Raw genomic sequence first — 21,864 nt, forward strand, 5'->3', positions numbered from 1 at the left:
TGGGATGTGTCACAGCAGCAGTGACCCGGTCCATGGCCCTGGGCGCCCAAGTAATGGGGGAATGTAATGGTGTAATGGAATGGAATAGTTCGTGACGCCACCTGTGGTGTTTGGCAAGCAAAATGTTAAGCCAACGCTGCATGCAGATCCTCTGGGGATGATGGTGTGTTGCAGCATAGATGGTGTAGCTCCCCACAGGTGAAGCTGTAACCCCAGGGCAGTGTATAGGCGCAGGCGGTGTGAGGAATGCTGGTACTCAGATGTAGCGGTGCTGACGGTGTTAGCGCACAAATGAATGGAAAACACCAGGGCTTGAAGTTCCAAAGCTTTACTCACAGTCCATGGTACACACTGGTGCCTGCCTCCGTGCCATGTCCTCCGGGGCAGAGACTCAATCAACCTCCCGGGCAAGTCAGGATTCTCCTCTCCAACACTCCGCCAACATGTACATTTCCTGAACGACTCCTCTATTGCGCCTTAAGGGGTGAAGAGCTCCAGTACCGTGGTACTCTGAAGTTCCTCCTGTCAGATGTTCCTAACAACTCTACTTGTATGGCAGACAGCTGTAGCCTCTCTCGGGGACTCCCTTCTCCGGAGTCCTGGCTCTCTATTCAGTTGCTGTTGTGCCCCAAGTCTTAGATGGGAGTAGTGCATTTACAGCCAACTACTCCACCGGTGTCTGCTGCAGAACCATAAGTGTCCATACAACCTCGGTGACCGGGCCCCGGCCTTGCGCTGAGAACCTATAGGCAGGGTTCCTCTTCCAACCCACAACTCCTCTCTGTTCTCCTACTACTTCGTTCTGCAATGTTCCTCCTCTCTCTTATGGAAGCTTAGGTTGCAGTTCTATGTCTTTCTCCTTCTGTTCCTTTCCCGTGCCAGCTGGCTCAGATCACTGAGGCAGCTGCAGCACTCCTTCTTCTCTCCCTCATCTAGTGATCTCCTTCCTCTCGGACCCGTCCTCAGACTCTCCTGACTGACTGTCCTTCTCCCGCCTGACCTCCCGTCAGACTGACCTCTCAGACCGATCTGCAATTCTAAACCTTCCCAAACTTTTATATGGATCTCAACTCCACCCACCTCCCAGCACATCCAGTGTTCCATGCAGGGAACCACCAGAGGTGCTCTGCTGCTCTCTAAGCACTGAGCCGCGATGTGGTTGTGCAGAACTACCCTGTTGTGTGGGATGCGAGTGTTGGAGCGTGGAAAGGAGTTCCCAACTTACCTAGGTGGTGGGGCACTACACCTTAGGAGAAGGTGCAGTACCTCTGTGGCGACTGAGCCTTAGGGGCGCCACATATTCGTACTGACCTGTGGAATGGCATTAAAAAAAACAAAAAAAAATTTGATGGTTTTTGTTCATTCTGCCTCCCAAAATTCGTAATACAAAGCAATCAAAAAATGAAAATGTCATGTGCCGAAAAATGGTACAAATAAAAACATCAGCTCATCCCGCAAAAAAAACAAGCCCTCACATGACTATGTCAGCCGAAATATGGAAAAAATATAGCTATCAAAATATAGCGATGCAATACGCCCAAGAAAATAATCGGTGATGTGACCTGTCCCTTAGATTAAAGCTGGAGTCACACATAGCGACTTACCAGCGATCCCGACAACGATATCAACGTGTCAGGATCGCTGGTAAGTCGCTATGTGATCGCTGGTGAGTTGTCACACAGACAGCTTCACCAGCGATCAGCACGCCGACGCCGAGGTGAGGAGTGAGCCCGGGAGCAGCGGACAAGTGTGCCTGCTGTTCCAGTCCTCCACCAGCAGAGGGTGCGCCTGCATCTCCGGCCGCTCCTGGCGGCATCCTGCTGCCTCCTGGTCCCCAGCGTGCGGCGGCGGCGGCAGGTACACACTCTGCGGGCTCCTGGTCCCCAGCGTGAGGCGGCGGCACCTGTAACTCGCTGGTAACTAACGTACACATTGGGTATCCAAGGGACGCGCATCCCTTGGATACCCGATGTGTACGTTAGTTACCAACTGATCGCAGGTCTCCCGCCTGTCACACGCAGCGATGCGTGCTGGCCAGCGGGAGATCAGGGACGAAAAAAATGTCCAGAGGTTTCTTGCAGCGATCAGCGATACCGGCAGGGGGGCCGGTCGCTGATCGCTGTCACACACAGCGATCTCGCTGGTGAGATCGCTGTTGTGTCACAAAACTTGTGACTCAGCAGCGATCTCGCTAGCGAGATCGCTATGTGTGATGGGGCCCTAACACTGGGCCGAGTGCTATGCGATGTTTTCTCGCATAGCACTTGCCCGTATTCTACAGTAGTGTGACGCCGGCTTTATACTGAATCATTTGCATCGACTATTTAGGAACATCAGAGTAGAATAGTATTTCATCAGAGTAGAATAGTATTTGCATTATAATTTGGAACGTGGTGTAGTAGTGACTCTCTCGTAGAGAACACAGTAGCACTTGGCTGAGCGAGAAGAATCAGGTGAGACCAGTAGCGTAGCAACCGGGGAGGCAGAGGGGCCCACCCAGAGCTACGCTACTGTAACTGTATCGGCATGCACAGCACTGCAGTCCAGAGAAAGAGAGGTGAGTATTGTATTTATTTTTTACTAGCTGAAGAGTCCGGCGCTGCCCGGGCATAGTAACTAACTGTGGTTAGTTATAACAAATTATAATTATCCTCCATCCCAAAGTCCCGTGCCCATATACCCATCATACATATCCACGATCCCATAGGCCCGTGCCCATATACCCATCATACATATCCTCCATCCCATAGTCGAGTGCCCAAATACCCATCACACATCCTCCATCCCATAGTCCCATGCCCATATACCCATCATACATATTCTCCATCCCATAGTCCCATGCCCATATACCCATCATACATATTCGCCATCCCATAGTTGAGTGCCCATATACCCATCACACATCCTTCATCTCTTAGTCCCATGCCCATATACCCATCATACATATCCTCCATCCCATAGTCCTGTGCCCATATACCCATCATACATATTCTCCATCCCATAGTCCCATGCCCAGATACCCGTCATACATATCCTCCATCCCATAGTCCAGTGCCCATATACCCATCATACATATTCGCCATCCCATAGTCCAGTGCCCATATACCCTTCACACATCCTTCATCTCTTAGTCCCATGCCCATATACCCATCATACATATCCTCCATCCCATAGTCCAGTGGCCATATACCCATCACACATCCTCCATCCCATAGTCCCGAGCCCATATACCCGTCATACATATCCTCCATCCCATAGTCTAGTGCCCATATACCCATCACACATCCTCCATCCCATAGTCAACCATTATGACATCATAATGAGCGGCGGGGCTTGCAACCTGTGATGACATCAGCGTCGCCATGGCAACCATTATGACATCATAATGAGGGGCGGGGCTTGATACACACACACTTTTTTCCCCATTATGTAGATAGGGGCAACATTTTTTGGTGAATTGGAAAGTGTGGGGTTAAAATTTCGCCTCACAACATAGCTTAGGACACTCTCGGGGTCCAGCCATGTGACTGTGCCAAATTTTGTGGCTGTAGCTGCAACGGTGCGGATGCCAATCCCGGACATACACACACATACATACATACACACACTTGAGCTTTATATATTAGATGAGGCTGAATTATACTATAGAGGCTGCCTATGGGGGTGCATTATATTAGAGGCTGCATTATACTTTACTAGCTGAAGAGTCCAGCGCTACCCGGGCTTAGTAACTAACTGTGGTTAGTTATAGCAAGTTATAATTATCCTCCATCCCATAGTCCCGTGCCCATATACCCATCATACATATCCACGATCCCATAGGCCCGTGCCCATATACCCATCATACATATCCACGATCCCATAGGCCCGTGCCCATATACCCATCATCCCATCATACATATCCTCCATCCCATAGTTGAGTGCCCATATACCCATCACACATCCACCATCCCATAGTCCCATGCCCACATACCCATCATACATATTCTCCATCCCATAGCCCCATGCCCATATACCCATCATACATATCCTCCATCCCATAGTCCCGTGCCCATATACCCATCATACATATCCGACATCCCATAGTCCCGTGCCCATATACCCATCATACATATCCTCCATCCCATAGTCCAGTGCCCATATACCCATCACACATCCTCCATCCCATAGTCCCGTGCCCATATACCCGTCATATATATCCGCTATCCCATAGTCCCGTGCCCATATACCCATCATACATATCCTCCATCCCATAGTCCAGTGCCCATATACCCATCACACATCCTCCATCCCATAGTCCCGTGCCCATATACCCGTCATATATATCCGCTATCCCATAGTCCCGTGCCCATATACCCATCATCCATATCCTCCATCCCATAGTCCAGTGCCCATATACCCATCACACATCTTCCATCCCATAGTCCCGTGCCCCCGTGCCCATATACCCATCACACATCCTCCATCCCATAGTCCCGTGCCCATATACCATCACACATCCTCCATCCCATAGTCCTGTGCCCATATACCCATCACACATCCTCCATCCCATAGTCCCGTGCCCATATACCCGTCATACATATCCTCCATCCCATAGTCCAATGCCCATATACCCATCACACATCCTCCATCCCATAGTCAACCATTATGAAATCATAATGAGCAGCGGGGCTTGCAACCTATGATGACATCAGCGTCGACATGGCAACCATTATGACATCATAATGAGGGGCGGAGCTTGACACACACACTTTTTCCCCATTATGTAGATAAGGGAAAAATTGTTTGGTGAATTGGAACACGCGGGGTTAAAATTTCGCCCCACAGCATAGCCTAGGACGCTCTCGGGGTCCAGACGTGTGACTGTGTAAAATTTTGTGGCTGTAGCTGCGACGGTGTGGATGCCAATCCCGGACATACACACACACATACACACATACATACACACACACACACACTTGAGCTTTATATATTAGATAGTCTGCCTGTGGCGGTGCATTATATTAAGGGCTGCATTATACTATAGAGGCTGCCTATGGGGGTGCATTATATTAGAGGCTGCATTATACTATAAAGTCTGCCTATGGGGGGTGCATTATATTAGAAGCTGCATTATACTATAGAGTCTGCCTATGGGGGTGCATTATGTTAGAAGCTGCATTATACTATAGAGTCTGCCTATGAGGGTGTATTATATTAAGGGTTGCATTATACTACAGGGGCTGTCTATGGGGGTGCATTATATTAGATTCTGCTTATGGGGATACATTATACTATAGAGTCTGCCTATGGGGGGTATTTTATACTATAGAGTCTGCCTATGGGGGTACATTATACTATAGAGTCTGCCTATGGGGGGTACATTATAGTATATATAGTCTGCCTATGGGGGAGTGCATTATACTATATAGAGTCTGCCTATGGAGGTGCATTATACAGGGTGGGCCATTTATATGGATACACCTGGGTGGGCCATTTATATGGATACACCTGGGTGGGCCATTTATATGGATAAACCTAAATAAAATGGGAATGGTTGGTGATATCAACTTCCAGTTTGTGGCACATTAGTATATGTGAGGGGGAAAACTTTTCAAGATGGGTGGTGACCATGGTGGCCATTTTGAAGTCGGCCATTTTGGATTGCATCTTTATAAATGGCCTACCCAGGTGTATCCACATAAATGGCCCACCCTGTACTATATGGAGGCATATGGAGAGTTCATTTTACTATATGGAGGCGTATGGGGAGTACATTATACTATATAGAGTCTGCCTATGGGGAATGCATTATACTGTATTGAGGACTATATTGAGGATTGTATTTTGTGCATTATGCTATATGGAGGCTATCTAGGGGGCCATCATGCAGTGTGGAGATTACAGTGTTGGAGCCATCAAACAGTTTGGGGATACTAAGGGGTCAGTATATATACAGTGAGGGGGCATAATACTGTGTATAAAAGAGGATCATACTGTGTATAAGGGAGACATTATATAATGTGAAGTGGGCACTTATCATAGTTATAGGGGAACTCGGGTTACTGTCAAAGGGGCACACTGAGGGGATTATTACTTTCTAGGGGACAAAATGTGGGCACTGTTTTCTAGGGCACTTGCACCCAGCATTACTATATTCTAGAGGGTTGCTTTAAAATTTAGAGGGCACAGGGAACCACACAGCAGGTGCAGTGATATGGACACATATAGCAGCTGCGGCTCATTATTAGGGTATCAGGTGCAGTAATAAAGACACATAAGGCAGCAGCTGCTCAGTACTGGGTATCAGCAGGATGAGGAGTTTGAGCAGGCTGGGAATAGTCCCATTGGCAACAGTGCTGAAAATGTGAGAAGTAAAATGTCTTTGTTATAATCTCTGCAGCCGAGTCCTGTCTGGGAGAAGTTGTAATGTTGGTCTGGGCCAGATGGAAAAGATGTGAAAAGTGAATGATTCCATCAGAAAGAACTTCAGCTGTAAGTCATTATCTGTAATTGTGCTGTGATCACTTATATGTTCTCTAGTACTGGTATCTACCACTATATGGCCACCATATGGCAGTAATATCAGTGTTGGTCTTTATATAGAGATTATTTTCAGTAACAGCGCGGTCATCTGCTGAGGTTCTCCTCCACTATTAGGGTGCGTCACCCACTTGTAATCAAGGTTGAGAAGCTTCGCCCCCCCCCCAATCTGAAACCCTAGCTACGCTTCTGGGTGAGACAGCTGCAGGTCGGACCATCTTTCCACCAACAGCTGTCTAAAGTATATTGGAGCCTTTAGGTCTGTACAGGTTTTCATTACCTAGGTAGAAACAATATTTCCTTTCACTGACAGCAAGTAAAATCATGAAATATTTGGAATACAAAGGAAAATAATCACCGAAGAATTTTTACATCTTTTTTTTCAGGCTCTGGTCATGGTGGTCATTCTAGGATGGATCTTTGTGCCAATCTATGTGAAAGCAGGGGTGAGTCTTGTCAAAGAACATTTTTCCAAAATGTAAAGGGTTGCTCTCTTTGCTCTTAAGGAGTGCATCATTCCTCTGCCTCCCAGCTTCCTGATGATTTACTGTTCAGACAAGCAGCATTGTCGCGTTATTGGTCTGAACTGTGCACCTCCTGATCCTGCATGCAGAAGCAGCACCAGAGGAGTGCAAGGACACTGAAGCTGGCTGGACCCAGTGATCAAACCAGCATTATAACAGCGCTTTCAAGCTCTGTTGCTAACAGCTTTCAAACGAGCACTCCTTGCCTAGAAAATCAGTCACCTCTGATAGATTGCAGAGGTGGCTGGTAACCTAAGCAACAAGCAGTACACAATAAAACTACAATTTTCTCCATTCTGGTGATTGGAGAAAGATTTTTTAATAAGAAATAAAGTGGCATGTTTTCACAAACACTTTGTAATTTCATCCATATATAATGAGAAAACTACTTTAAAAATTGCAAGTGAAATAATTATTTCCAGCCACTTTTACTCATTGCTAATCAACATGAAACAGGATCAAAAACACCTTCTTTGTTAGTGAATTACAGTAAAATGTTTATAAATATTCTCCTATAAATTATGTTATGATGTTCTAGCAATGGATAACAATTGGTTTATGACTGCATTATATGGCTTTTCCCAATAATTAGGCTGAGAGTCTTAGTCAGTGGCTCCGGTTCATCAAGCAGTTTTCTAGAATGTCACAAAACTTTTGTGCAACTTTAAATTGCCGGTAAACTCTGCCTACTGTTGAAAAGTGCCAGGAGCTCCAGTGGGATGAGGCAAGATCAAGCACGGCCGTCAAATTCATGATCTTTTATTCTGCATAAGTTAAGACAGAATTGTGTGCCACCACATGTCTGTAGCTCATTTGTAGCGTGGGGCATGGTAATTGAGGCTGAGATCACACGTGGCGGTTTTTTTGCATTTTCGCGTTGGTTTTAAACGCGCGACTTTGCCGCGAAAACGCGAAAAATAAGCATCCCATGCAATCCTATGGGATTCCGCAATGCTGTGCTAATGCTGCATTTTTTTCCGCGGTGGAATCGCTTTGCGGTAAAAAACGCAGCATGCTCATTAATTTAGCGGAATCACGGCGCACCCATAGGATTGCATTGTTCTGCTTACTTCCCTCATGTGGCTGTGCATGTGCCCACCATGCGAAAAGTAAGCAGAACATTTACGGATGGTACCCACGGCCCGGAAGAGAGGAGACTGTCCTCCGAGCTGTGGGTACCATATCCCTGTAAAAAATAGAATTAAAATAAAAAAATATTGTTATTCTCACCTTCCGGCATCCTGCGCAGCCTTCCCGCCTCTCTCCACGCTCCCAGTAATCCTTTGCGAGAATGACCACGATGACGTTGAGATCTCGCGGGAGTGCGACGTCTCGCGGTCATTCGTTAAAAGGATTACTGGGACCGGGAGTGTGGAGAGACGCGGGAAGGCTGCGCGGGACGTCGGAAGGTGAGAATAACAATATTTTTTATTTTTTTTTATTATTTTTTACATTTTATCTTTTACTACTGATGCCGCATAGGCAGCATCAGTAGTAAAAAGTTGGTCACACTTGTCAAACACTATGTTTGACGAGTGTGACCAACCTGTCAATCAGTTCTCCAAGCGATGCTCCAGATCGCTTGGAAAACGCTAGCATTTTGCAAGCTAATTACGCTTGCAATTCGCTAATTTTTCCGCAGGAATTTAAAATGCGATTTTCCCGCGGAATGGAATCCGGAATTCTCGTGGTAACTTCCGAGTGTTCCGCTACGTGTGAACGTAGCCTTAAGGATGCACCACATTCATAGGAGTGCACATTTCAATCAAAACTGGAGTTCAAAACATCAGTCTTAGTAAATAAAGGTCAGTGACTTTTTCACAGTACATCAGATTTCACAACACAAACTGTATACAATACTAAATTGATCTCTAAGACCTGATGGGTCTGATGTGCTTACCTTAATCATGCATATCAGAATTTCTGTGTAATTCTTTTTGAATGATTAAACCCTTTCTCTGCAAACCAGGCTCCTCAGTGCCCCTCCTCCCTGCTACTTAGATCTCACACTCTTCAGTACAAGCTGCAGCTGTCAGTTAGGCTGGGTCAGCAGAGATTAAATACATTTAGGCATCCTTTTGCACAACAGTCTTAGGCTATGTGCCCACGTAGCATTTTTCAAGCGTTTTTTTCCTGAGCAGAAACGCATGCCCTTGCCAGGGAAAACGCATGCGCTTTTTGACACGCTTTTTTTACGCGATTGTCAAGCGTTTTGACATGCGGTTTCCTATGCGTTTTTGCGGTTCCGCACAATTAATGAACATGCTGCGTTTTTTCCGCTAAGCATTTCCGCAGCGGAAAAAAACGCACCATTAGCACAACATGTGCGTTTTCCATTCTATTACATTAGATGCTTTTCTTAAGCGTTTCCGCAGCAGAAACGCTTAAAAAACGCAACGTGGGCACACAGCCTTAATGAAAACTGCAGAGTGCTGGCAAACGACCAAGTGTATCTTACAACTGGTGGGAAATCTGAAAACTTCTGGCATATTTAACACCACCTTTGTGGTGGAAATTATGATGAATTTGATGGGCAGGTTTTCACACACACCATCCCAGTCCAGCTTCATCCACTTATGGGAAAATGTCTAGCATTGGCATAAAAACATAAAAAATCCCTAAATGTTTGCACAACTTCAAGTTGCAGAAAAAGTTAGAAAAATTTCAAGGAGCTTTACACCAAAAAAAATCCTTGCTAAATCAGGCCTTGGACTCAAGCTCTCTCTTCAGTTGGACTCATAAAATGCTTGTTTTAATATTAAGATTATGCCGCCATTCAATCAGTGTCATCAGGTTTAAATGATCTATTTTTAAAATGAATGCAGTTTTTAGTGTTAGGCCGGGATCACACACAGCGAGATACGGCCGAGTCTCGCAGGTTAAAACCAAGCTCTGGGTCCGGCACTCTGGAGCGGAGCGTGCAGCCGCACAGCAATACATGGAGCTGCACGCTCCGCTCCGGAGTGTCGGTGCCAGAGCTTGGTTTTAACCTGCGAGACTCGGCCGTATTTCGCTGTGTGTGATCCCGGCCTTAGGCTGGGGTCACACTTGCATGTGTAATGCGAGAAACTCGCATCAATACCCGGCACTGCCGCCAGCACTCAGGACCGGAGTGTGCGGCTGCATGTATTTATACGCAGCTGCACACTTCAGTCCTGAGTGCCGGCGGCAGTGCGGGGTATTGATGCGAGAGACTCACGCGAGTGTGACCCCAGCCTTAAATCTGATGAAAGATCCACATTAAGTAATTTTGTCAGGTCCGTACAATGACACTGAGAAGTCAAATTAAATGGTTGAGTCAATTTTTTGATCACCTGATCAAAAATGTAAAACAGTAAGGCAAGAAAAACATAGGCTGTGTTTGGTTCTGTTTAGCATATTAATCAGTAAATTCTCCTGCCATTTATTTAGGAAGAATCCCAATATATTCCTTGCATGATATATGACACCTGCAGACTAAAATTACGATTAAAAGATATAATTGGCAGTATTAGATTTTTTTGCTGTGCCAGGCTGAAATTCTTGATCCAAAAATGTAGTATGTTGATGTTGTCTACCACAATGGATGTTGAAGGGCATCTATTCGCTCATAGGGTTTATGGGTCCATCTGGCAATCATGCTGTGAACATTTCTTCATGTGACAACTCCATTCCAACAAAATGGTAACTGTGATGCATGACTGTATTAAAAAATTATTTTTTCCTAGGTAATCACAATGCCAGAGTACCTGCGGAAACGTTTTGGAGGGGATCGAATTCGAATTTACCTGTCCGTTCTTTCACTACTTCTTTATGTGTTTACCAAGATCTCAGTGAGTTCATTTTACGTTTACTCCCATTAGGCATTTGAACGTCAGTGTTTTAAAATTGGTCACCCTCCCAGTTTTCATTATAATTACACTGATATTATGAGAAAGTTTCAACTCAAAGGTCATCTCTTTTGTTCTTCAGGATGACAAGAGATGTCTGGCATCCTCATTCACCTTTGCAAATACATGATCACTCATCCAAGCCCATGTTCATATGTCGGGGAGGCAGGAGAAATAGCTGTAAGCAAACTTTTTTAGGGTACATGTAGACCAGGGGTGCACAAGATTTTTTGGCACAAGGACCAGACTGTCATACTGAATCAATCCCTAGAACCGAAAAAAATATAAATGTAAATATTACATGAATACATCCCCAGAAACACCGTCAGTACATTAAAACATAACCAGAACCAAGTTTTACGTATTTGAAAAGGATTTGGAAAGTTTCTGCTCCAAGAATTAAGTGTAAACATACCCTTCCTTACACTGACTTTTTGGAGCAGAAATTTAATAGAAACTAGTCAAATCCACCTCATAATCTCAAAACTAAGTTTTGAGGATTTTTCAGTTTTAAGAATATTATGGATTGCTACAAGTGTTCAAGATCAGAACAACTATCAGTAGATGAATGCAGCTTCAGAACCACCATCAGTATCTGAATGCATCACCAGAACCATTATCAGTAAATTAATGGAGCACAAAAACCACTGTCAGTACATGAATGCAGCACCAGAACTACAGTCAGTACATGAATGCAGCACCAAGCTTAGTACAATGATCAATTGCAATGTCAGGTCAGCTTTATATACATTTGTGTCACATAAATCTATAATTCCCAAAATGTCTTTCACAATTAAAAGGAGGTTCTGGAAGTTGTTTTTTACCAGCCTTCATCAAACTGTGAACTATACAGGAACCACTTCGCAAGCAATAGCACAAATAAACACTTACATCCAGATACCTTACAGGTGACATTTTCTCTGATTGGAGTCATTTCCATCTCTTTTGTCTTCATGTAGTACAGATGCCATGATGAGATTTCATGCCCAGAGCTCATCTCTCCAGATTTCTCTCTTCTCCATCTTCTGCAACAAATCCTGACACGGTGCCCTTAAAAATAAAAATATCATTATACTGCCTCATAGACAAATATACAGTGTTTCGGGCTATTGGCCCTCGCCGGAGCAAAGTATGAGAACTGATTTGGCTAGGCGAGAGGCTCGGGAGAAGGTCTTAGGCTATGTCTCCTTGTTCAGGATTCCCTGCGCTTTGGACGCAGCGGATACCCCACTCCGCCCAAAGTGCCCCCCCTGTTGTACGTGCAGTGATTCCGCATGTGTTCATTGAACACATGCAGAATCACCTCTTCATATTCATAGACTGGGTAATTTATTTTGCGGAGACGGAGTGTCACGAAAGATAAATAGACATGCTGCAATCTGGAAAGACGCGCCGCATGTCCGGTTACGCAGGGCTGCCGGATGCGGCCCTGCGTGCATAGTGGAGATGGGATTTCATAAAATCCCCTCCACTATGCTGTAACATCTGGACTCTGCGGATTGGACGCTGTGGCTGTACGCAGTGTCCAATCCGCAGCAAATCCTGAAGGTTTCCTGACTGTGGAAACAAAGCCTAAGTCGTAACATTTCTCCTTGTGGAGAGAAACATACCAGCTCTGGCATGTCAAGGTAAGGAGGCTTATTCGCCATGCAATGGCAATCCTCATCTGGGAAATTTAATATGCAAATTGCCTCTTCAGAGAGAAAGATGACTTGAACTCTATAGCGCCATAGCTCTATAGGCTTTGTACTCATTCTAGAATTAAGCATTACAATATCTGTTTTTACAATGTGATGCAGGTTACATGCCATTCCTAAAAATGGAATAGTATATCAATAGAAGCGCTATATCTAATATCACCATATATCACCGTTCTAAACTGAGCTTGATGGTATAATGTTACAAAATTATCTAGATAAGATGTCTGCATGGGCAAACATATGGCTGATGGGATTTATTAGTGATAAAAAAAGAGTAATGCATCTAAAGCAGAGAAAATAATACTGGTGCATATAGATTCAATTGAAATAAACTAGGGACTACAGAACAGGAGAAGGACTTGGGTATTCTGGTTACAAGCTAAGCAGCAGTACTCAATGTCAGGAAGCAGCCGTAAAAGCAGGCAAGATTTTTGGGTGATAAAAAGAGAGCTAAATCCCATGATCCCAATGTATTATTTCCCCTCTAAAAATTAAAGGATTCAGTTTTGGCACCACATTTTTAAAAGGATATTGGGAAGTTAGAGTGAGTTCACGGGTGATCAACTAGATCTTTACAAGGGATGGAAGGCCTCTCCTATGATGAGAGTTTGGAAAAGTTGGCTTGTTTAGCTTATAAAAAAGACATCTCAGAGGAGATCTCATTTATATGTATACATCATGTGTGGTCAATACAAAGAACCAGCACATGACTTATTCCTTCCAAAGGACCTTACAAAAGTAGAGGGGACATTTATTAAGTATAGCAGAACGGCAATTCTGGTAACTATATATGAAAGGGTTCTTTAAAGTTAGAGCAGTCAGACTTTGGAATGCCCGACCACAGGAGGTAGTGATGGCAGTGCCTATAACAGTATTTAAAAAAGGGCTGGATGATTTTCTCACAACAAATGGAATTGTCGGATATAAATAGTCTAGCAAAAGATAATGTATATCTGGTGGAGGAAGGTTTAACTTGATAAACTCATGTATTTTTTCCACCAACATATAGTTACTATGTAACTATATAACCATTTATGTGCATTTCAAGCCATTCAGGCTGAAAATATATAACAATAGAAGACTGTAGCTAGAAGGGGTAGAACTTCTTTCTTTCTCATACATTACCTCCAGCCAGAATATCTTACACAATTATAAGTATTGTATCCACACTGACAGAATAATGGCTTCATCGTATTAAAAACTCTTTGGTACTCTGCGCTCTTACAACATTTAGAAAATATCTCCAATACTGCTTATATCTTCTTTTTTTAGGCTGACATGTTTTCTGGAGCCATTTTCATCCAACAAGCTATGAAGATCAATATCTATATAGCTATCGTGATGCTGCTGCTGATCACTGCTTTGTACACTGTTACTGGTAGGTAAGCTTTCTTAGAATAGTCCCGTAGACAATGAATGAAGAGGAGGTGGAGAACGCACACCTCTGCTCCACTCAATATGGGCCTGATTTCGAGATCAATGGCGGTGCCAGTGATCAAACCCCCATTGATCAGTAAGTTATTCCTAATCAATATTACAACTTTCAGCTCTGAGAAAACCCTTTGACACACATTAGACATTCCTTGCAATATCCATTGTGGGCCAATAGCATCTGTCGAAACTGGCTAAAATGTTGGAAACTGTTGTTTTCATATAAGTATATGAATCTACATCTGTTATAAGTATTAAAGCTGATAAAAGAAGAGTAGTAAATTGTGTTACATAAAGTTATGTAAGGGTTCTTTCAGACATCAGTGATTTTTTTGTATGATAAAATTGAACAGTTTAGTTGGTGTGTCAACTTTTGTTATGAAAGTTTGGTCTGAGTTTCATCAGTTTTTCTCAGATGAAAAAACCTGATGGAAATTTCTCAACATTCTTTTATCAACAAAATCATGAAAAATGAACAGCATTTGAATTGCATCTGAGTTCTGTACGATTTTTTTTCCATGGACCTCTAGAGTTGCATTGATGAGCTTGATCTAAGTCTCAGATCAAAGTTGGACAAGTCTGTGTAATTTTGTGCAGACCACTCAGGCTGGTTTCACATTTGCGTTTTTTTGCGCTGTAAAAAAACACATACGTGCGCATGCGTTTTTTCCCCTATATTTAACATGGGTGCGCATACCTGCGCGCTGGTAAGCGCACGTATGCGATTTTCATGCGCTGCGTTTTTTTGGGGTGTGCGTTTGTATTTTCCAGACGCAGCATGTTGCATTTTTTGGCCCTGCAAAAAAGCGCATGCGCACGTATGCGCACGTTTTGCGCTAAAAATGGCCATTATAGCCTATGGATGCGCATACGTGCGCACTGGCATGCTCATGTATGCGTTTTTTTGCACATGCTTTTTTTTTGTTAACCATGGAATTTAGGGGTTTGGGTTAGAGTTAGGGTTAGTTAAGGGGGTTTAGGGTTAGGGTTAGGGTCAGGGTTAGGGTTAGGGTCAGGGTTAGGGTCAGGGTTAGGGTTAAGTATGGTTTGGTTAAGGGTTAGGGTCAGGGTTAGGGTTAAGTATGGTTTGGTTAAGGGTTAGGGTCAGGGTTAGGGTTAGGGTTAGGGTTAAGGTTAGTTAGGGTTTGGGTTAGGGTTAAGTATGGTTTGGTTAAGGGTTAGGGTCAGGGTTAGGGTTAGGGTCAGGGTTAGGGTTAAGTATGGTTTGGTTAAGGGTTAGGGTCAGGGTTAGGGTTAGGGTTAGGGTTAAGGTTAGTTAGGGTTTGGGTTAGGGTTAAGTATGGTTTGGTTAAGGGTTAGGGTCAGGGTTAGGGTTAGGGTCAGGGTTAGGGTTAAGTATGGTTTGGTTAAGGGTTAGGGTCAGGGTTAGGGTTAGGGTTAAGGTTAGTTAGGGTTTGGGTTAGGGTTAAGTATGGTTTGGTTAAGGGTTAGGGTCAGGGTTAGGGTCAGGGTCAGGGTTAGGGTTAGGGTTAGGGTCAGGGTTAGGGTCAGGGTTAGTTAGGGTTTAGGGTTTGGGTTAGGGTTAAGTATGGTTTGGTTAAGGGTTAGGGTCAGGGTTAGGGTTAGGGTCAGGGTTAGGGTTAGGGTTAGGGTTAGTTAGGGTTTAGGGTTTGGGTTAGGGTTAAGTATGGTTTGGTTAAGGGTTAGGGTCAGGGTTAGGGTTAGGGTCAGGGTTAGGGTTAGGGTTAGGGTTAGGGTTAGTTAGGGTTTAGGGTTTGGGTTAGGGTTAAGTATGGTTTGGTTAAGGGTTAGGGTCAGGGTTAGGGTTAGGGTCAGGGTTAGGGTTAGGGTCAGGGTTAGGGTTAGTAAAGTCATGGTTTGGGTTAGTGTGAGGGGCCACCTAATGTTGGAAAAAAACGCAAATGCGGTAAAAACGCACTAAAAACGCATACAAACGCATAAAAACGCTGCGTTTTTTTCATGCATGCTCATAAAAATGCTTGAAAAAAACGCAGCAGTTGTATGCTTTTGTATGCGTTTTTTCAATGCGTTTTTTTGCGGGAAAAACGCGCTGCAAAAAAAAGCAAGTGTGAAACTAGCCTCAGTCAGTAAAAACACCTGGACATGTGAACAGACCAATAGACTGTAATACGTACACGTGAAAAACATTGATACAAATCGTATCAGAAAAACTGAAATCTGAATGATACTTAAGGCTGAGTTCACATTTACATTGTTAATATTTTAGTTTCAGCATAGGAGTGTAACAAGGTGGCGCGGGGTGGTAGTCATGGGTGAGTCCCTTAAGCAACAGTCAGTGAGCACCCTGGCACCTTGCACATGAAAAGACAGGTGAAGTTCCAGTCCTGTAGTACAGTCAATTACCTTCAGCACACGTTCACTTTGGTTGCAGGGGGACAAATTCTCAGGAAGCACCACAAGCCAAAGTTCTGTTCCGATGATAAAACTTTACTGAACACGGTGGAAACAAGACAATGCTTCCTTTACTTTCCCTGAGACTTTAGTAGGCAGCACAACACCAGTTCCTGTCCTCATCACAAACCTCGTATTACACCTCCTACAGAGCCAGTGTCCACGCTGCCCGCCAGCCTGGGGCAGCTTTTTACCCCCACTTCCAGGGGTTCCTCTGTCCTCACTACAGTGCATGTCCTGCCCGGGACAAGCCTGCCTGGGCTCTGCTCTAAGAGCAGGAAGTCCTTTCCCCAAGTTCAGAGGCTTTGCACTGTCCACCTATTAACTCCTCCCAACTATTTAACCCTTTGCACTCTATCCCTAAGCTAAACATGTAAAAATGCATTCACGTGACAGTGTAAAACACCAAGAGAAGATATACAGCACATTACACATTGCAAGAACAGTAGAAAACATCAGGAAGCCGCACGTAACACCGCTGTTCATCATTCTAGAGAGAGAAGGCAATTGAGGGTCCCCGCCACCTCCTTACAGGAGCAGAAAAGATAAATTGATGGTGCTCTCTTCATTTCCATCTGCCCCATTAGATTGGATAAAACCATTGCATAATGGACACCAGCAGGGCTCAACAAAATCTACTGATTGATAATTGGGTTGGTCGAGTTCCGTCATGATGCCTTTAACAGTAACAATAGCCCTGCATGATGTGTTATTCTTACCTTGAAATCAGACAAAACCTGCAACTGAGAATCCTGACAGATCCTTTGACGCAGATGAGAACAGAGCCTTAGCTGCATGTTTTTGCTGATTTGCTGACTGTTCTTATTTGTTGTCTAGGTGGCCTGGCTGCTGTAATTTACACAGATACTCTGCAAACCATCATCATGCTCGTAGGATCATTCATACTTTTGGGCTTCGGTGAGTGAGCTAAAATCACCTTGCTTAATCAGTAGAACGTTAAAAGGGCGTTTTTGTCTTTTTTGTTTACATCTACCCCATTAGATTGTCTTATGTGTGCCATTTTTTAACCCTTGAAAATTTCTTTCAGCTTTCAACAAAGTTGGAAGCTATGAGACATTCATGGATAAATATATGGCAGCCATTCCTACTGAAGTATATGATAATGGCACTTTGATTGATCCAAAATGTTACACTCCACGAGCTGACGCATTCCACCTTTTCCGAGATCCTATAACTGGAGATATGCCATGGCCTGGCCTTATCTTTGGTCTTTCCATCCTGGCTCTTTGGTACTGGTGCACAGATCAGGTAATGTAGAGATGTAGTGAGTCCAGATTTAATTATTATATGAAGAATGTAGATGAGGAAAACCTTTGTCATTTGTTTTTTGGTGCTAGGTAATCGTTCAAAGATGTCTCTCTGCCAAGAACATGTCACATGTGAAGGCTGGCTGTATCCTGTGCGGATATCTAAAACTGTTGCCCATGTTTTTGATGGTTTTTCCCGGAATGATCAGCCGCATTTTATACACAAGTAAATGCCCAAGAGCTTGGTAAAATACTTACTATTACCTGTTACACTGTCATTCATTAATAAAATTAGTTTCTTTTTTTTAGATGAAGTTCTTTGTGTGGTACCATCTAAGTGTAAAAAATATTGCGACACAGAAGTTGGATGTACCAATATCGCTTACCCCAAATTGGTGATTGATTTGATGCCAGATGGTAAGGTGCCTTCAGATATAGCACTTATTATATGTAATATACATGCAAGTGCAAGACAACTGCAGAGTACTTTGTATTAAGCAAAATCTTACATGTTTTGTGAGGATTTTAATCCACGGGCCATTCAACAATATTGTCTGCTTTTTCTGGATACCCTTTAATAAATTACCCTTGATTCTGGTTTTTTTTTCTCAAACAACTCTTAACATTTGTAATATTGGATATTATTTTGCTTCAAAATTTAGCGAGTCTAGTATGACAACACATTTGCCTTGTTGTAAAGGTTAAAATTCGGATTTTTTAGAGTTTCTGCACCTCTGTTCACTATTACTTGAAATGTTAATTGGTTAATAAGCTTGACAGCTTGACCTGTGTAATGTTTTACACCCCTTGTTACTAATATCCCAGAAAATGATTAAACACAGAATTAAGAGTATTAATGTAAATTGTTGATCTGGGAATCTGTGTAATTACTGGTAGGGAGTAAGGAATATTTACTTCCTATAGGTCAACTCGGGTTTTGTAAGTATAAGGCCAGGACTAAACAGTGATCAAAAACATTTGGGCAACTTGTCTGCAATTTGCTGGCAAGCGACTGTTTTAGAACAGTGATTTTTCTGTAAAAAATGGCTAAATTTCAGAGAAGTTGCAAGCTAGTTGCAGTCACATGTGACTTGCATTTAAGTCTTTGGAGAGTGAGTCACGTGCGACTTGTGACAAACAACAGAAAATCCCAAGCATTTAGACACATTGACGACTCAGTATTGTAGTCTTAGGAGGTCACAAAGAAACACCATAAAATCATTAAATGAAATGTTGAAAAACAACCCCAAGCATATTGCTGCCTCCACTATGATTCACTGTGTGACTATGGTGGTGTTTTGGTGATGCACACCACTTTGCACCAAATATACCTTTTGGAAATATGGGAAAAAAGTTCAACTTTGGTCTCCTCAGACCATAGCACGATGTCACACATGCTTTTGGCCAACTTGTCTTACAGGTTTTGGCAAAATGTAGCCGATTCTTTGTAAAGAAAGGCTTCCATCTTGCCACATTACCTCACATGCCAGTTACAATATATGAAGAATATCAAGTATTTGCCAGAATGTCAGAATTTCCTGCAGCTTCTTTAATATTGCTGTAGGCCACTTAGCAGCCTCCCGGACCAATTTTCTTCTTTTCTTTTCATTCATTTTTGAGGGACGTCCAGGTCTAGTTGTCACTGCAATGACAAATGTAAGCCACTTTGTGATGACCATCTTCACAGTGCTCCATGGTAAATCTATTATCTTGGAAATGCTCTTTGTACCCTTCTCCTGACTGATAACTTTCAATAATGAGATCCCTTTGCTGTGTTATAAGCTTTTTACCGATCATGGATTTTGCTGTTAAACGCTCTAAGAAAATATTAGGGAAATCCTACTAGAACAGCAAAACTTTAATCAGAATCACTGTAAATGATGGCAGCTGTGTACGGACTACTACTTAACATGAGTTTAATTGTGATTGGCTAATATTAAACACAACCACTACACCAATTATAAAAGGGTGTTCTCAATTATGCTACCACATTATTTTGTTTTTGTTATTTTAATTTTCCTGCTCAAAACAATTTCAGTTTATTTCCTAATGGATTTGTACAGATTATGGGGGACATTTAAGGTGGAAAAAGTTATAAAATGATTCTTCTTAGTATGTTTTTTTTTTCACATGGCAAATGATTTCATGACAGATGGCATAAATCTACATCATATGTTGTGTCCCTGACTTTTATCTGCGTTAATAGGAGTATGTAGACTTTTTATAGCCACCGTGTATAAGATTGGCAACAACTGAATGTAATAACCGCAAACTTTTTTTCTTGGTACTGTCACTTCAGTACTGCTGATGGTCTATTAAACTATCATGAGTAATCTCTCTTTTGTAGCAGCTTGGCACCTATCTTCCTATTATGTATTTTGTTTTAGTCACAGTTTACTAAAGTAGCATCGCATCACAATTCATCCTTGCTAACCTTTCTTTGATTTCCCAGGACTTCGAGGTTTGATGTTGTCAGTAATGTTGGCATCTCTCATGAGTTCCTTAACATCCATCTTCAATAGTGCCAGTACCCTGTTTACCATGGATATTTACACCAACATCCGTAAGAAGGCTTCAGAGAAAGAGCTGATGATAGCTGGGAGGTAATTGAAACTGCTACAGTGGCTCACTTGACTGTTCTCCCATATTTAGGGTGGCATATGTTGGCTGAAATAGTACTAGTGTCATGTATCCCTGGTTGATTGCCATTTTATTACTTTAAAAGCTTTTTGAGTAGCCATTAAATGCTTGACTGACCCTTCAACAGCTATCATCTGTGATGGTTGTTGAAGTGGTCCTGTAGTTACCCATTAACCATTGTAAATGAATCAATGTTTAAAAACAATATCTCTATTCTAATACTTGATAACATACTCGTCATGCATAGCCTGAAGTGAAGCGTAATTCATGTTAATTAAGGATATGTCATATTTGAGTAGGCCATGCTAGGTCCAGAAGACATATTCCTTATATTAGCGTGGAATGATTGAATAAAGATTTAGCAAAATATTTACTAGTCTGTCAGTAATTAGTTTCCAAGAAGTTATTAATGCATTACATGTCAACCAATGGTCAATGGTGAGACTAAATGCGGCCATATTATCAAGGCATGCTGTATAGCCAACTTCAGTGGGACCCACATCACAGGTTATGAGTTCATGTTCACATGTGACACTTGTTGTGGGTTGAAGAGTAATATATCAAAACTAAAGAATAGAGGGATAGCTGTGGATAATAGTGGTTTTGAGCTTTACAAAGGCGTTTGACACTGTCCCACATACACACCAAATGGGTAAATTAAAGTGAGTAATCTTAGAAAGTAATGTTTGTAATTGAATCAAAAACTCTCTTGTCTCAAACACCACACCCAGAGAATTGTAGTAGATGATTGCTACTTTTAATGGTCTCTGGTTGTAACTGGTGCACTCCCCAGGTTCTGTGCTGCATATGCTGTTGTTCAATTTATTTTCTAATGAGATAGAAGACGGGATTAATAGTGTTGTTACCATTTTTGCAGATGACATCAATCTATATAGTATAGTATAGGGAAATCTGTGGAAGATGTTCATAATTTACAAGCTCACTTGGACAAAATTAGTGTTTGGGCATCAACCTGGCAGATGAAGGTCAATGTAAAGAAATGTAAGATTATTCTCCTGGGCACCAGTATATGTGCCACATGTTCTTACAAAGAATAAGTGCTTTATCTTTTAGAATATGCAGTTCAGTTCTGGGCACCAGTTCATAGAAACTGTCATATCTCCACCAGGACACACTCTTGTAACGTCTGCTTCTGTTGCCAGGTGCCCACGTATTCATTCTATGTGTGGTGCTGGTGATAGAAGAGTCATTGGAACCAGAAACTCTGTATGGCACAGGCTCTGTCCTGCCACTTAGATTTGGGTGGCTGGGAACCATTGTGCCATCCGGTCTGGCAGTATGGATGCGTGTGTTGTCCAGAGCTGGAGTTATCAGCTCCCTGCTTCAGCAAATTGGAGAGCACCACACCCTACTAAAGTTTCCAGCTTACTACTGGAATCTGCTAGATATAGTGTTGTGCTTCTCTGGTTCACTCCTGCCTGTTAGTTCCTTGTTGTTTCATTGCTCTTTGTTATGACCTTGACTTATGCTTTCTGACTATTCTTACGGATCCTGA

General features: G+C 42.9%; 1 protein-coding gene across 1 annotated transcript in view; it reads left to right on the top strand.

Annotated features, from left to right (window-relative positions):
• LOC141096273 (sodium/glucose cotransporter 1-like) overlaps positions 1 to 21,864 on the top strand; it is a 176,008-nt gene that overhangs the window by 122,910 nt on the left and 31,234 nt on the right. The window contains exons 4-11 of the mRNA XM_073582818.1: positions 6,909 to 6,968; positions 10,754 to 10,858; positions 13,888 to 13,993; positions 17,278 to 17,358; positions 17,489 to 17,709; positions 17,799 to 17,934; positions 18,018 to 18,125; positions 20,161 to 20,311. Coding sequence (XP_073438919.1) covers positions 6,909 to 6,968; positions 10,754 to 10,858; positions 13,888 to 13,993; positions 17,278 to 17,358; positions 17,489 to 17,709; positions 17,799 to 17,934; positions 18,018 to 18,125; positions 20,161 to 20,311 — 968 coding nt within the window. The remainder of the gene's footprint in view (positions 1 to 6,908; positions 6,969 to 10,753; positions 10,859 to 13,887; positions 13,994 to 17,277; positions 17,359 to 17,488; positions 17,710 to 17,798; positions 17,935 to 18,017; positions 18,126 to 20,160; positions 20,312 to 21,864) is intronic.

The sequence above is a fragment of the Dendrobates tinctorius genome, unplaced genomic scaffold, assembly GCF_039654945.1.
Source record: "Dendrobates tinctorius isolate UK_male_01 unplaced genomic scaffold, ASM3965494v1 ptg000073l, whole genome shotgun sequence".
Lineage (NCBI taxonomy): Eukaryota > Metazoa > Chordata > Amphibia > Anura > Dendrobatidae > Dendrobates > Dendrobates tinctorius.